This window comes from Saccostrea echinata, unplaced genomic scaffold (genome assembly GCF_033153115.1).
Source record: "Saccostrea echinata isolate AGI-Se365-2 ecotype Australia unplaced genomic scaffold, CSIRO_AGI_Sech_v1 ptg000009l, whole genome shotgun sequence".
NCBI lineage: Eukaryota > Metazoa > Mollusca > Bivalvia > Ostreida > Ostreidae > Saccostrea > Saccostrea echinata.
This window is the reverse complement of record NW_026889758.1, coordinates 42416110-42434043: the sequence shown is the minus strand read 5'-3', so window position 1 is coordinate 42434043 and position 17934 is coordinate 42416110. Positions and strand designations below refer to the sequence as shown.

The window sequence follows — 17934 nt, the reverse complement described above, 5'->3', positions numbered from 1 at the left end:
TGCTTTTATGCATATTTGGTTGTTTGTTTTTTTGTTTTGGGGGGGGGGGGAGGGGGGATCTCAACTGGGCTGTTCCAAGTTCATTTCAGACCAGGGGTATTTTGGTCTTATTCAATGTTCATACATTGAATGTTTATTGTAAAGTTGAAGGTTTATCAAAACTTTTAAAAAATACATGTATTGAAAAGAAACTGGTACATTAAGTTACACTTAATTGTTACCAGTCTATGCATTGTTGGTTTTCTAATAATTACACTACATTTGATGTTGAATGTAGTGTAATGGTGAGAAGACCTGATTCTGATGTTGTAGTCTGTGGAAAAAAGTTAAAATTCTGCAGTATTACTGGTACTTAAGTTTGCTATGTCTGCCATGTTCAGCAACTGTTACAAAATATTTTTTTTATATGTTTGGGTTTTTTAGCTCACCTGAGCTGAAAGCTCAAGTGAGCTTTTCTGATCACCCGTTGTCCGTCCGTCCATCTAGCTGTCCGTCCGTCCGTCTGTAAACTTTTCACATTTTCAACTTCTTCTCAAGAACCACTAGGCCAATTTTAACCAAACTTGGTACAAAGCATCCTTGGGTGAAGGGGAGTTTAAATTGTAAAAATGAAGGGCCAAGTCCCCTTCAAAGGGGAGATAATCAAGAAAATACGAAAATTGGGTGAGGTCATTAAAAAATCTTCTTCTCAAGAACCACTGGGCCAGAAAAGCTGAAACTTATGTGGAAGCATCCTGGGGTAGTGTAGATTTTAAACTGTTCAAATCATGACCCCTGGGGGTAGGGCAGGGCCACAATAAGGAATCCAAGATTTACATTGAAATATGTAGTAAAAATCTTCTTCTCAAGAACCACTGGGCCAGAAAAGCTGAAACTTATGTGGAAACATCCTGGGGTAGTGTAGATTCTAAATTGTTCAAATTATGACCCCCGGGGGTAGGGCGGGGCCACAAGAGGGAATCCAAGTTTTACATTGAAGTATGTAGTATAAATCTTTAAAAATCTTCTTCTCAAGAACCACTGGGCCAGAGAAGCAGAAACTTACATGGAAGCATCTTGGGGTAGTGTAGATTCTTAATTGTTCAAATCATGAACCCCGGGGGTAGGGCGGGGCCACAATAAGGAATCCAAGTATTACATTGAAATATGTAGTAAAAATCTTCTTCTCAAGAACCTCTGGGCCAGAAAGGCTGAAACTTAAATGGAAGCATCCTGGGGTAGTGTAGATTCTAAATTGTTCAAATCATGACCCCTGGGGGTAGGGCGGGGTCACAATAGGGAATCCAAGTTTTACATTTAATTATGCAGAAAAAATCTTTAAAAATCTTCTTCTCAAGAACCACTGGGCCAGAAAGGCTGAAACTTATGTGGAAGCATCCTGGGGTAGTGTAGATTCTAACTGTTCAAATCATGACTCCTGGGGGTAGGGCAGGGCCACAATAAGTACTACAAGGTAGGGGGGGAGGGGATCAGGTGAAAAACAGCAAGGCCAAAGTTACTCAGGTGAGCGTTTTGGCCCATGGGCCTCTTGTTTATGTTTACCTTTTTCATAGCTCAGTTCTACAAGGAGTTTATGCAATTTGGTGTCAGCACACCTCTTTTGGATTTTAGATCAGGTTCATTGATAAATATGAGCTCTGCTTGTACAAAAAAATGCATGTAGGGATGCATACAACCAGTGGAACTGGCTGGCTTAAAATGGTGGAGTTTACTATGTATCTTAATTTTGCCTTACAGATTACATTTGTCAATGTGAGCTTTGTACTTTTTTGTTATCTTGTACCTGTTGTATTATTGAATTTATGGAAAACATCTTTACTGACAATTGTATATTAAGGGGTTGTATACTAGTATCTTCAACCAAAATAAAGATTCTGTAAATACAATTGTCAATCAAAATTCATCACAGTGAATGGCCGAATCTAGAGAGATCGTCAGAATTACTTGCTATTCTTTTGCACTACTTGTTGAAAAATACTTGTTATAAGTTGGAGTACACCATATTTTCTATAAACAGGTTTGACAACAGAGGCAATTAAATTTTTTTTATAGAATAATTATTGCTGAATGATTCCAGTTGTTAATGCACTGGCTAAAAGGCATTTTATTAAAAATACTGAGTATTGTTTACTTTGACCCCATGTAAATTCAGGCTGATGTTGGTTCCCTTTTCCATTAGATGTCTATAAAAGAATCACAAAAAATCAAACATAGTATTCACTGGGTTTGTATTTGCCATTTATTTGAATGGTAAAACACAATTTCCTGTGTACTGTGAAAGAAATTACAAATTTTTTCCCATCTTATATATATATATATATATATATATATATATATATATATATATATATATATATATATATATATACACAATTCAACTTTGGTATCTCGAACACCGATATCTCAAATACCTTTGATATGACAAAGTGATTTGGAAGTCGGTCCCATCAAGTTCAAGATAACAAGGTTTGACTGTATATATATATATAACTCTACACCACTTTCCATGAAAATCGAATCCCTGCATATCGGTATTTTCCCATAGAACAGGAAAATTTGACCCCACAGAAATAAGTGATTTTACAGTAATTGCCTAATCTGGCAGTTAAGAATTAAACTATTATGACAGGATGTCACACTCAATATGCCAGAGTTTGATATACACATGTACATTGTTATGCCTGCTCTAACTATATGGTCTGTAATTTAATTTGTGCATATTTGATAAAGGGAAAAAAATGGCATACGGAAGAATTCTTTTCTTCTTTGAAGCCAGAGTGACAGTGATTCTAAAAATTCAAACTTAATTTCCTGTACCCATTATTTTGACCTTGTCCTAATAACCATGAGTTGAGGTCATGGTTATTCTTAGGTCACATACACTCTGCATGAAATGAGCTTCAAATGTTTTTTTTAGCTCACCTCAATGAAGTTGGGGGAGCTTATGTAATACTTTCGGCGTCGGCATCCCAGGTTAAAGTTTTTAGTGCACTCAGCAGCAGCTTTTTCTTTTCAAGTTCTTCTGTGCCCTATATTAATCAGAGATGCATGGTGGATGCTTACAGTATGTTTCATTGTACCAGTCAAGGTTTCAGATGCTGCAATTTCAGCTGAAGAATGACCAGGTTAATGTTTTTGGACCATGTTAAAGTTCTTAGAGCACCTAGATTAAAGTTTTTGGAGCAGGTCTCATTTACAAGTAACTATAAGTCCTATATTGACCAAACTTGGGATGATACATCTAAGGAAACACACTAATGGACTTGCTTTGGATGCTGGATCTGACCTACATTTTCCTGATGAGTGACTCGGTTAAAGTTTTTAGAGCAGGTCTCATTTCCAAGTAACTATAAGTCCTATGTTGACCAAACTTGCATGGGTGATACATCTAAGGATGCACACTACTGGACTTGCTTTGGATGCTGGATCTAACCTACATTTTCCAGATGAGTGACCAGGTTAAATTTTTTAGAGCAGGTCTCTTTTCCAAGTAACTTTAAGCCCTATATTGACCAAACTTGCATGGATGATACATCTAAGGATGCACACTTTTGGACTTGCTTCGGATGCTGGATCTGACCTACATTTTCCTGATGAGTGACCAGGTTAAAGTTTTTAGAGCAGGTCTCATTTCCAAGTAACTGTAAGTCCTATGTTGATCAAACTTGCATGGATGATACATCTAAGGATGCACACTACTGGACTTGCTTTGGATGCTAGATCTAACCTACATTTTCCAGATGAGTGACCAGGTTAAAGTTTTTAGAGCAGGTCTTTTTCCAAGTAACTTTAAGCCCTATATTGACCAAACTTGCATGGATGATACATCTAAGGATGCACACTTTTGGACTTGCTTCAGATGCTGGATCTAACTACATTTTCCGGATGAGTGACCAGGTTAAAGTTTTTAGAGCAGGTCTCATTTCCAAGTAACCATAAGTCCTATGTTGACCAAACTTGCATGGGTGATACATATAAGGATGCACACTACTGGACTAGCTTTGGATGCTGGATCTGACCTACATTTTCCAGATGAGTGACCAGGTTAAAGTTTTTAGAGCAGGTCTCATTTCCAAGTAACTATAAGTCCTATGTTGACCAAACTTGCATGGATGATACATCTAAGGATGCACACTACTGGACTTGTACGGATGCTGGAACTGACCTACATTTTCTGGATGAGTGACCAGGTTAAAGTTTTTAGCGCAGTCTCATTTCCAAATAACTTTAAGCCCAATAATGACCAAACTTGCATGGATGATACATCTAAGGATGCACACTGTTGAACTTGCTTTGGATGCTGGATCTGACCTACATTTTCCAGATGAGTGACCAGGTTAAAGTAAACTATAAGGGCTATCTGAACCAAACTTGCACAGATGATGCATCACAGGATGAACACTCTCAAACTTGCTTCAGATGCTGGATATGACTTACATTTGCTGGATGAGTGACTAGTTTAAAGTTTTTAGGTAAGTCCATTCCCAAGTAACTGCAAGCCCTATCGGACCATCTAGGGATGCACACTACTAGATTATTAGTTTGGGACTTTGCCTTACTTAAAGACAACATCCGTTGAAGTGAGCTCTGTAATCTCTGATTACTTATGTTTTTTTCTATAACAAAGTTATTGACCAGATCATTATGAATGAAATATTTTAAGTCCCTGCTATCTTCACAATGTTCATATCTAGGATCAGTCATGACAAACTCTTTGGTAAAAACTACTTTGTAATGTTACAAAGTAACAAAGTTATGGGCCAGACAAAGCACACTTTTCAATCCTGTCTCCTTGTGAATTACCGGTACCTGTTCATAGACATCTTCATTACAAATACCAGACAATTTTTTTTCTATGACCTTGACCCTATTCAAATGATTTTATTTTCCAGTCAGGACATGCCTCTAGTCATAAGATCCTATATATAGTCTCCAAGTCACTTCCAAAGTTAGGAGCAAGGTTGAAGTTGTAGACAGAATAAAACATCAGTCCTAGCTGTCAATCTCATGTGCATAAATAGAGGTACAAGACATTCCTTCCCCTTTTACAAAACAAAATGTATGCAGGGGGTTAATTTGACAGTTACCCAGGTGATTTTCTTTTTACGATATTCCCTCCTATATTGAATCAGTAAGTCTCAGTGGCATCACATACTCTTTCTTCTGTAAACAAATATTACTCAAGTACAAAATGCTCTTATTTTTCCATGAAAGTACAATATCATTTTATTCACTAAGGCAACAAATACTTTTCTTTTCCATAATATGGAATAACCCAATGAAGCAAAATGGGTTAAAATAAAATGCAATTTTACATGAAAAACTAGTCCATGAATTATCGGAATTATAGTAAATTGGTAGATGTAAGGTGTGTAGGGAACTAAGTGTGCATGTATAATTTCACTTCAAAAACACAAAGATAAATTGCAAATACATGTAAATGAAATGACTTGAATACCTGTTCATCTTTATTTTTAAAGAAAGGTTTAGTTTTTAAAATTTTGACTGCATAAAAAACCCTTACAAATGTATCAGAATTCTGAAATGCATTGTACACATATATTGTTTTTTAACTGTTCATTGCATCTGAAGTCATTGTAAATGCTTATGGTACCACAAAATAACAAAATGATACTAAATACATAACATGTTAGACGGTGGAAAAGGTGTATGTAAAATGAAAGACAAAAACACTTTTTAACAATGCTACAAATACTTGGGAATAATATAAGCTAAGATAAACAATTACATTTTGAAAAATTGATAAAATCTGCACAATATTAGTGGAGAGGAAGAAAGATGTTCATTTAATATAAAGGTGAACCACAGCAGTTAAATGATTTATAAGTGGAAATATCACTTATAATCATGCAGTTTTTTTTAATAATAAATATAAATAATGAATTCATATAGTATACATCCTGAATAAAGATGATTTTAACAGTGATATGATTAAAAAACAAGAGGCCAATGGGCCACATCGCTCACCTGAGTAACTTTGGCCATGCTGTTCTTTACCAGATTTCCCCCCTTCTAATACTTATTGTGGCCCTGCCCTACCCCTGGGGGTCATGATTTTAACAATTAAAAATCTACACTATCCCAGGATGCTTCCACTTAAGTTTCAGTTTTTCTGGCCCAGTTGTTCTTGAGAAGAAGATTTTTCTTACATATTTCAATGTATAAATTGGATTCCCTATTGTGGCCCCGCCCTACCCCCAGGGGTCATGATTTTTACAATTTAGTATCTACACTACCCCAGGATGCTTCCACATAAGTTTCAGTTTTTCTGGCCCAGTTGTGTTTGAGAAGAAGATTTTTCAAGATTTTTCTTACATATTTCAATGTAAAACTTGGATTCCCTATTGTGGCCCCGCCCTACCCCCAGGGGTCATGATTTTTATAATTTAGCATCTTCACTATCCCAGGATGCTTCCACATAAGTTTCAGCTTTACTGGCCCAGTTGTTCTTGAGAAGAAGATTTTAAAAGATTTTTCCTATTTATTTCAATGTAAAACTTGGATTCCCTTTTGTGGCCCTGCTCTATCCCCGGGGGTCATGATTTGAATAATTTAGAATCTACACTACCCCAGGATACTTCCACAAAGTTTCAGCTTTTCTTGCCTAATGGTTCTTGAGAAGAAGATTGTTAAAGATTTTTCTTATATATTTCAATGTAAAATTTGGATTCCCTATTGTGGCCCTGCCCTACCCCCGGGGGTCATGATTTTAACAATTTAGAATCTCCACTACCCCAGGATGCTTCCACATAAGTTTCAGCTTTTCTGGCCAAGTAGATCTTGAGAAGAAGATTTTTAAAAATTTTTCCTATTTATTTCAATGTAAAACTTGGATTCCCTATTGCTGCCCCGCCCTTCCCCCGGGGGTCATGATTTTAACAATTAAAAATCTACACTACACCATGATGCTTCCACATAAGTTTCAGCTTTTCTGGCCTAGTGGTTCTTGAGAAGAAGAATTTTTCAAGATTTTTCTTATTAATTTCAATGTACAACTTGGACTCCCTCTTGTGGCCCCGCCCTACCCCCGGGGGTCATGATTTGAACAATTTAAAATCTACACTATCCCAGGATGCTTCCACATAAGTTTCAGCTTTACTGGCCCAGTTGTTCTTGAGAAGAAGATTTTTAAAGATTTTTCCTATATATTTCTATGTAAAACATTGATTCCACATTGTGGCCTCGCCCTACCCCCGGGGGTCATGATTTGAACAATTTAGAATCTACACTACCCCAGGATGCTTCCATATAAGTTTCAGCTTTACTGGCCCTGTGGTTCTTGAGAAGAAGATTTTTTAATGACCCCACCCTATTTTTGTCTTCTCTTGATTATCTCCCCTTGTGAGGGGACTTGGCCCTTCATTTTAACAATTTAAATTCCCCTTCACCCAAGGATGCTATGTACCAAGTTTGGTCAAAATTGGCCCAGTGGTTCTTGAGAAGAAGTCAAAAATGTGAAAAGTTTACAGACGGACGGACAGACAGACAGACAGACGGACGGACGACGGACAAAATGTGATCAGAAAAGCTCACTTGAGCCTTCGGATCAGGTGAGCTACTATCCTAGCAGGACAAAATCCCATGAAGCACACCTTTTATCAGGTGATAACTTCTTATACAGTATATACAATCTGAATAGCTGACTAGTGATTGGTTGGAGAATTAAATGTTAACTGTTCTACCTAATACCAAATGTGCATTTCCTACTAAAAAAGCCAACCTTAAGAACCCAAATTCTTTTACATAATTTTCAAATTTTAGTGTACATATTCAATCTGAAAATATGTTCATGTATTTGAATCAAAATATACTATTCTATTCAAGCAACGAAAAGTCTTTCAATGTATTTAAGATATGCAAATATCAAGCTTTGAAAGTAGTCCATTACATATCTTGTATCACAATGCTTTATTTTAGTCACATATTTAAGTAATGAATAAGGGAAGTACTTGCAAAATGTTGGCACTAAGTGTGAAAACAATAATGATAAATTTAACAACAAAGGTTCCTTTATGGCTAATCCCACATATCCCAGTGTTCTAGTGGCACTATACTTAAACAATAATAATAATGGAATACATAGGTTACCATACAACACAACAATTCAATCTGAAAATTAATATACAAAGATAATTTAACTACTGGGTATTTATCGCAGCATTGAAGTCTACAAATTTTTAAAATTTTGTGAATTAGTCAAACAGTTTGTACATTGTCTATGTTTGTGTAATTAGTGTCACATGTCTTAATTTACCTCTGCAAAAGATTTGAAAGGAAGTCAAAGTTGTGAAAACAGACTTTAAACCAATTACTATTAACATACATAAATTAATGAATGCACTCAAAACTTAGGGCAATCTTCCTCATCAATTGATTAGTATAATCGTATGTGGACAAGAAAGCAGCAGGAAAAGGGCTAAAATATGATTACAACTAACATAAGTATGTTTACATCATCTTTTCACAGATAATGGATGATAAATCTGTTCTTGGTATTACATGTGTATATCCACAGTCAGCCTTCTTTAACCTCACATACATGTATCATACTGCATCAAGTTGACAAAATATTAGTGAGTGATGATCCTCTGCAGATCTTGCAAATTTTTTTTTTAATTTGAATTTTAGTGATTCACACTGCTTGCAGAAACTTCTTAGATATGATACATTTTCAATATACATATATATATGCATATGATCAACTTAGCCTAAGGTGTAGACTAGGGGTATGGAATTTAAAAATTTTGGAAGTGGGCTGAAGAGTTTGCTTGCTAGATGTTCATTAGAATGAAAGATTTTTGAAGATTGCAATATTTCTATTAATATATAAGGCCCTACAACTCAGGCCTTGGGGTGCAGGGATCTTGAAATTCAACATTTCTGTTTCCCTTTTCCCAAAGATACTATATACTGGCAAAGATGTGTTCATGCATTTCAGAGAAGAAGCTAAAAAAAATTTCAACAAATTACTTCTGATGGACATAATTACATTGTAAGACAGATGGGAGTGACTCAGATGACCTAAAAATCTGGCTTCAGAGTATTTTTCATACCATTACAAGGTTTCAGTAATTTTAACATTGTGAAATTATACATCAGTGTAAGCCAGCATAAATTAACTTATATTTTTCTCTGTTTTTTTAATTGCTCAGTCCCCCCTCGTATAGATTTCCTTTTAAGTGAGTCCCTTTTTTCTCTACTCTCCAATCCCAAATCATCAAGACTATTACTTGAGCATGCAATAATTGAAGAAGTTGATGATTGTGAACTCAAACAGGTGTCGCTGTCACCTTTGATTCGACTCAGTTCAGAGTACACATCAGCAAATTTCTGATCAAACTCTAAGATTTTTTTACTGAGATCGCTTATTGTCTGGCTCTGTTCCGATATTACGGTGTGCTGACTCTGTATTTTCTGTCCAAGTTCTGTGACAGTTTTGCTCTGCATATGAATCTTTCTCTCATACTCCAATACTTTCTTGCGTTGTTCAACATAACGAGCCTTGTTCTCAGAAAGCTCTTTTTTCTGCTGTTGTAAGTTGGCCTGAAGTCCTCTTACTTGGTTTGATAATCTTGAAATTTCTTGCTTCATTGAATGTCCTCTTAATGTTCCTCCATCATTCAATGCAACAACTTTCAAAGATGGGCCTAAAATAGTAAGATAGGAATTAATTTTCAGTATTTCATACCAAGCATACAGTTGGAATGGTGCAAGTATATGTCTAAAGATTTGAAATTTAATATACAGATTTAAATACATGCATTACACAGACAGATGCCAACACTTATGATTTTGGCATAAGGCTTATGCTTTGAATGTCTAAAATATGCCTACGATTATTTAATTTATTCTTCTGGTTTCCTTTTTTTCTGCTTCAGAATTTTGAAATACATTGTACCGGAATTTTCATACCTGTCCCCTTTAGTTTTCACTATTATAATAAAAAATTCATAGTCCTTACAGTGCTTGCTTGTATAGAGTTACATTGTCTGTCTCTATGCTAATGATCTAAATCGTTATTAAGTAAAATCTCAAGCAGCCAGAGGCCTAGGTGGCCCTGGAACACTCTCCATACGATTTTTCATTTTATAACATTGACAGATCTGTACAGATTCAAAATCAAAGCACTTTTTTCTATAAAAAATATATTAGAATGCTTTTTCCAAATCACAGCATAACTGTAATTCGTTGCCACATATGTATTTCATACAAAGATTTATGATTCAAACGTAGTACAGGTCTGACGACTATGTGAAAGTTGATTTTTTTTTGGGGGGGAGGGGGTATATTACCTGGACTCTGTTCCCTACTGGCACAGTCAGTGAAGGGATAAGGAAGAGTGACAGCTGGCATTTTGGTCTTTAGTGATGGAGCAATCTTTTCCTCAAAATGCTCCATAGCCATAGAAGAAATATCTCTAAGTTCTTGGAGGAATTCATGGGCCCTTGGAGGTTGTTGAGGGTACTTAAGTGTATTTAGAATCCTGAAAAGTTCATCCAGAACCTACGAATGAAGAGCACAATTACATCAACATAATTTCTCAATCTATGAGCACATGTCACTTACATAAGGTTTCAGAACAACTCACAAGGAAAGACTTTAAATGGCTAAAGTTATAACTTATTAGAGGTTTGATTTTAATTACAGATATAGATTACTTTTTTTCTAGTTATGTCAAAAATGCACTAATCCTCTCTACTGTTTCAACAAGAAAAATTAATTTACCTTCCCAGGAATAAAACAGCAAAGACCCATGTCCATATATCTCATGTATGTCATTCCTAATAAGGACAGCCTAGTCTCAATCGCTGACAGGATATCGACATGCCGAGCCAGAGGATGATTACGCCTCTCAGATTCACGCCTTGGCAGCTGACTTTTGACTCTCTTCTGTATTTGAGAATGAAGTTTGTCCACCTTTGAGAATCCACTATTTAAAAGTTGTTCACAGAGTTTGTTGAAGATCTGACAGGCCTGGAAAAATTATGACAAGAGGTTGAAATTCTACTGTCACTTTACTTCTGTCAAAGAATCAGCTGACTATTATGGTTGAAATGTATTAAGAGAGAGGGAGTCATTTCAAAAAAGACTATTTTTTTTTTTAAAATATCTGATAATACATTTGTATTTCATTTTGGTTGTAACACATCATTTGATTGGATAAAAAACAAGAGGCCAAGGGGCAACATCGCTAATCTGAGCACTCTTGCTAAGAAAAAGCAGAAATCAGTTCAGTTTTGAAAAGTTTAAATATAAAATTTGGGGGTGGGTGGGGGTAGCGGTGTTAATTTGAACTAACTTGAATCTATACTTCATAGGGATGCTTTTGAATTAACATGACAAATAATGGCTTTGCTGTTCTTAAGAAGAAAATTTTGATTGATATATCCTTTGTATTCCTTTGTATTACTATGATCCCCTGTTATGCCCCCCCCCTTTTCTTCTGGGGGGGAGGGTCATGATTTGTACAAATTTGAATTTACATTACCTGAGGATGCTTCCATTTAAATATGACTAATCATGGCTTTGCTGTTCTTGAGAAGAAGATTTTTAAAGATTTTCCCTATGTATGCCTATGTAAAACTTTGATCGCCCAATGTGGCCCCACCCTACCCCAGGGGGTCATGATTGGAACAAGCTTGAATCTACACTACCTGAGGATGCTTCCATATAAATATGACCAATCATGGCCTTGCTGTTCTTAAGAAGAAGATTTTAAAAGAATTTTCCTATGTATTCCTATGCAAAACTTTGATCCCCCATTATTCCCCCACCCTACCCTCAGAGGTCATGATTTGAAGAAACTTGAATCCGCAAAACTTTGATCCCCCATTATTCCCCCACCCTACCCTCAGAGGTCATGATTTGAAGAAACTTGAATCTACACTACCTGAGGATGCTTCCATATAAATATGACCAATCATGGCTTTGCTGTTCTTGAGAAGAAGATTTTTAAATATTTTTCCTATTTTTTTCTATGTAAAACTTTGATCGCCCATTGTGGCATCACCCTACCCCCAGGGGTCATGATTTGAACAAACTTGAATCTACACTACCTGAGGATGCTTCCACATAAATTTCATACTTTCAAGCACAGTGGTTCTTGAGAAAAAGATTTTTAAATCATGCCATTAATTTTTCATGAATTCATAATTATCTCCCCTTGGAAGAAGGCGTGGCCCTTCATTTGAACAAACTTGAATCCCCTTACCCAAGAATACTTTGTGGCAAGTTTGGTTGAAATTAGCCCAGTGTTTCTTGAGAAGAAGATGAAAATGTGAAAAGTTTACGACGATGACAACGGACAAATTTCAATCAGAAAAGCTTACTTTGAAGGCTCAGGTGAGCTAAAAAATAGTTTATATCGTATAACATCCTATGTCACAATGACTTAAGTCAAAAATGTCTCAATCTGCTTGATGTTTCACAATTTAAAATATGTACAATTTGAAGGCATTTTTGAAGGAGAAATTAGAGAGGTTGAGATCTCATACGTGTACGGGTACGTCTAGTAGGGGATTTCCCTAAATTTCTTGCGTATTACATCATCAGTTTTGGTGTTGATCAGTTTTCTACACATTCCTACAACTTGTAATAAGGCATCTACACGTAGGTGTAAACTTGTAGCTTTTTCAATAAAGACTAGTCAATTTATGTGTGAAACTGTTATTGTTGTTAAATATTAAGACAGCGGAACATTAACTGGCAAAATTGGAAATATGCAGCTTACGTCATTTCCAACTGTTACAATCAAAACATTAAATGATAGACAATGGAATGGGCGGGTACAATTCGGCACGGATGTCCGAGAAAACATTGGATTGAGATTCTAGTTTGAAAATCATTTTCAATCCACCTCAGCTACGCTAGAAGGCAATGAGTTACTGATTGACCCATTAGACAAATAATTTCAATTTCCGAATATTCTGAAGTTCAAATATATTAAGATTTTCTGACCCTTGTTTCAAAAAAAATATAAACTTAAGGGACAAATATTGATTTCTGTTAGGTATGTACATGCATGTATTGAGAGGGGGGGGGGGGGGTGCAGGGGGCTGAACGATCTTGGAAATTAAAAAAAGAAGAGTTTTTTTTTTAGTTTGGACAACCCCTAAAACTAAAGAAAATACCCCTTGTCATCCTAGAAATATATAATATATTTTGTCATGTAAAGACATGATCTGACTCAACAAGTTTTTACCCCCCCCCCTTTTCTAGAATCAAAAAAGCCATCCCCTGAAAAAATAATTTCTATCTTCTATGACTTTTACATGTCCTTAAAATCATAGGCTAAAAACTCATATAAACAATAATAAATATGAGTTTCAAATCGTGTATTTGGGAATGAAATTATTTGTCTTTTGGATCTTACATTCACTCTCTGCGTTTGAAAACAGCTCAGGTGGATTGAAAATGCATTTCAAACTAGAATTTCAATCCAACGTTTTCTCGGACGTCCGTGTCGAATTGCACCCGCCCATTTCATTGTCGATCATTAAGTGTTTTGACTGTAACAGATGGAAAAGACGTAAGCTGTATATTTCCAATTTTGCCAGTTAATGTTCCGTGGTCTTAAGGATGTTAAGTTTTATGAACACGTATTTTAACCATGTTTTGTTCACTAACTTAAGTCAAACTGATGTCACAAAACTACTACATAGTTGAAACAGAGACACCGATTACAGTCTACACATTCATATTACACGACATTAAAATCCCAACAGACAAATTACAAAAAACGTGTACGTGTACGTCAATGTTTGTGCACATGTACTCGTACAAGTTTAAAATCTCAACCTCTCTAAATTGTCTTATTTTCTACACTTAAAGATGGAAAATTTAATTATAAGGAATGAATTTAATTAAGCTTCCCAAGTTATACTGGTATAAACTGGGTTGGAACAGTTTATGCTTTTTTATAAACCGCTTCGCAGTGCCACCAAATTTTCATGAATTCTTAATTATCTCCCCTTGAAAGAGGGCATGGTTCTTCTTGTGAACAAACTTAATCCCCTTCATCCTAGGATGCTTTGTGGCAAGTTTGGTTGAAATTGGCCAAGTGGTTCTTGAGAAGAGGTCGAAAATATGAAAAGTTTACAGACAACAGACAGACGGTGGACACTCTTTGAACAGAAAAGCTCACTTGAGCCTTCAGCTCAGGTAAGCTAAAAATAGACAGATAATGCTTAAATCAGATTTTGAATTGCCAAATTTAGCAACCATTGCCAAATTTGGACATTACCTTGTAACTAGAGAAACCCAAGCATACTCATATTAATAATCAAGGCATTTAAATAATACAGTTAATTAAGCATCTGTGGACGCACTGCACTCTCTGTCATTGACTCTTACATTCACCTCTGTCACTGGCTAGATTATATCACTACAATTAGCGCATCATAAGTGCGTTTGTTTTACTTCATTATAATTAGGTTTTTGCTTTTTGTCTCCTAAGTTGATGTAAACTCAGTATATCTAGAGTGATTACTTTAACTTTAAAGATTCCTTGGAGTATCATTTTTTAATCTCTCTTCAAAAATCTCGACATGAGCCTGTTGCAGAAGTGTATGAGAGAAAAACGAACAACAGCTCTGCATAGGAGATGGTATGCGCTGTTCAAGCAAGTTTAGTGTATATACACTTAATCTCGTAAGAAACAAGAGACAAAGCAACGGACAGTTGATTTGACACAGTAATAATCCAACATCTTAAACAACGTATAAGATGAAGGGGGTATGAATGTTTTTATAATTATTTTTGTCTTCTTATCTAAAAAATAAATGATGTCAATAAAAAGATCCAATATTGTCATGGCCGTAGGAACCGGGGGGCACGGGGGGGCCGTGCCCCCCAATAATTTTGCCTATATATAGATTTCTATAGAAAACCAGGGACGTATATACTAACGGGATAGGCAACTGTCGCAAGTCTCGCAATATCTCGTAAGTTGTGGGATTTCGTAAGTCAATTTTAATTAAATATATCTCTTTTGCTATCAAATATTTCAGAATAAAATCTTAATTTATCTATCAAAAAATTATTCAAGATTTATTATTAGCACTGTTTTTACTCCTTATCTGAGAATTACGTTTATTTAAAAATCAGTGCGTGCCCCCTATCGGCCGTATTTCCGAGAAATCGCCGATTTTAGTGGTTGTTTACTTAATATCTAAATTATTTCATAATATGTGCTTTGAAATTTATTAAATATCCGTTCTGATACACAAAAAGAACAGATTATATTAATCAGAAAACAAGCTTTTTACTGGGAAAAAACGTAGTTTGAAAAACTTGCAGTGTTGTGTGTGCCGTTTTGGGTAAATAAACATGGCGCTGAAGGAGTTGCCTATCCCGTTAGTATATAGGTCCCTCAGAAAACATAGCTACTATATGCTTGTGCTCCCTCAATAAAAACGTCTGATGAGGCCATCATTAAAAATATCTTTGTTTCCCCTAACCCGACCCTAAAATTTCAAGTTGAGTAGGTAGGTAGGTAAATTATTTTTTTTTCTGACAGCAGTTTTGAAAATACATTCTGAAAATTGAATAATATCTCTATAAATAAGAAAGAACCAAAAAAAAAACAAAAAAAAAAAAAAAAGAAGATTTTTAAACCGAATATCATACAAATGAAATTTAAAAGCAACATGTATGGTAAATTAATTCACAAATACTATTCATTTGAACTTGTGAAATATCTCAGGCCAGCGTAAATTTATTGAAATTGACTTTTTACAAAAAGACAAGATTCGCAAATACTCAACCATCGGCCATCCGAGTATATTTTTTTTCAAACCTACTATCATCTTCGAGTGCTTACACAGATAAAATGTCAAGGGCCTTGCGTGGCGAAGTAATTCTAGTGTTTCGTTTTGAAGTCACGACGTAATTCAGGAGCTTATTCTAAGTCACAGGTCCCGACATGGGGCGTGGAAACTAGTCAGTCAAAAGAGACTGTAAAAAAACGTAGGGCCATGCAGTGTCACAGTTTACATGTAGATGTTGGCACAATAAAGATCCCTTATTGATGCTTTATGATCAATGGCCATAAGTGCCAAGAAAAAATCTAAATTAGGAGCCCTCCACCAGGCAGGTGTTCAAATGTTGTCGACCCAGCAATTTTTAAAGATATTTTAAAGCAAAGAAACAACCTTTTTTCAAGGGCCCAACTAAAGAAAAGAAAAATACACTGGATGTCTCAGGAAGCCGTATCATAAGCCAACTTTAAAGATTTCAACACTATTTGAAAAGAGAGTACTGTATAAACAAATATTTAATTCAACCAAACCATATCTAAAATGATTAAAGTTTCAAATATCTAATGTTATAGTCACGAAGTTTACCCCATAAATAAAAGGAATGAAGAAACGACATCCGAATTATATTCATGAAGCTGAAATAATTATACAAATCATATGGCCCTATATAGTAAAAATAGAATCATACATGAAGTGTTTTTTTTTTTAGATCGAAACGAATGAAATGGAGTGAAATTTATTGATATGCATACACAAATTGGGTCCCTCTTCTGCTCATGAGGCAGGCTTTGTCATGCTTACTACTTAAGTTAATTTTAGAAGACACATTTGTAAATACCATCTTAACACTCCTTAGTCATGGTATATTTAATCACGAAATGTTTCAAGAGTGTTGGATTCTAATAAGTTAAAGATGTATATTAAGCTTGATACATCGCCGTTGTTTTATAACACTAAGTAACCCTCTGTTGCCACATGTTGTGGGCGCCAAATGAGAGTAAAACAAAAGCCGCCGTTCTGATAAAAAACGAATTTTGATGAAATTGTGCTTTTTAAAGTCGATAAACAATAAAAATAAATATTTGAATAATCTTATTAAAAAAACTTTTCAGTCGGCACGATTTAAGTGGGTCGGTCGCGTTAGAGGAAACAAACCTATTTTTTATTTTGGCCTGACCTTTTCTTTTTTTTTCCTTTTTTCTTTTTTGCTTGTCAAGGAATTTTTGGTAGTCGATAGTGCCCCCTCAACTGAAAATGTATGGCTGTGCCCCCCAAACTGAAATTGCTTCCTACGGGCCTGATTGTTTCATATGAACCCTCATAAATCAACACTTTACAGTTCTCTGATAAATCTGACCCATCAATACGTCGATTGATTTAATATTCAACTGTAAAATCAGCTGTTTCATTTATCAAGGAAGTATATACACACTTACACCGCGTATTTCCGCCAAATCGTTATAAGTTAGAAGTGACAAAATCTTCTCTATGATTTCTTCTGGCAGTTGGGTCAAAAGAAGTACTTGTTTTTCGTCGCTGTCTTCCTCGGGTTCCATTTTCTGATCGTTGCTTTTCTCAATGAAACAGGTGAAGGCCATAATAGGTTGCACTAATATCCGTAAAACGATTTAAGAGAAAAATCCAGAGACATTTTATGTCTCTGGAAAATCCAAGAATAAAAAGGGACCTATAATTGGAATTTAAATAGGCCTTTTTGTAAAACAAAATAATTCATTATCATATATTTAATTTATCATGTTAAAAATATAAAGGGCATGTATATTGTTACTGTCGATTCAATGTACATTCAGGGACCTATATACTATAACTTTTGTTAGTATATAGGTCCCTGGTACATTTAATATATTTTAGAAATACAAATTAATATTTTTTTAAACGAAATTTTCATTTTGGTTCATTTTATTCTCTTTTTTTATTTATTTATTTCATTTATTTATTTATCTTTTTTTTTTTTTGATTTGTTTTCTATGAACTTAGATCAATCGGGATCGGAATTCAGTATATCAGTGAATTATGGATGTTTCGGGACCGCGATGTTTCGGGACCCCGACGTTTCGGGACCTGACAACACGTTTCGGGACTTGGGTTAACACGTTTCGGGACTTGGGCTAACACGTTTCGGGACTTCTAAATA

At 35.4% G+C, this 17934-nt stretch overlaps 1 protein-coding gene across 1 annotated transcript; it reads right to left on the bottom strand.

The window, feature by feature from the left end:
- Positions 1 to 5450: 5450 nt before the first annotated feature.
- On the bottom strand, positions 5451 to 17384 carry LOC133182416 (F-box only protein 28-like). The gene is made up of 4 exons (XM_061317259.1): positions 17216 to 17384; positions 10747 to 10995; positions 10314 to 10524; positions 5451 to 9668 (listed from the first exon to the last, which is right to left on the bottom strand). The coding sequence occupies exons 1-4, from the start codon at positions 17375 to 17377 to the stop codon at positions 9142 to 9144; spliced, it is 1149 nt and encodes a 382-aa protein (XP_061173243.1). The 5' UTR covers positions 17378 to 17384; the 3' UTR covers positions 5451 to 9141.
- Positions 17385 to 17934: the final 550 nt, after the last annotated feature.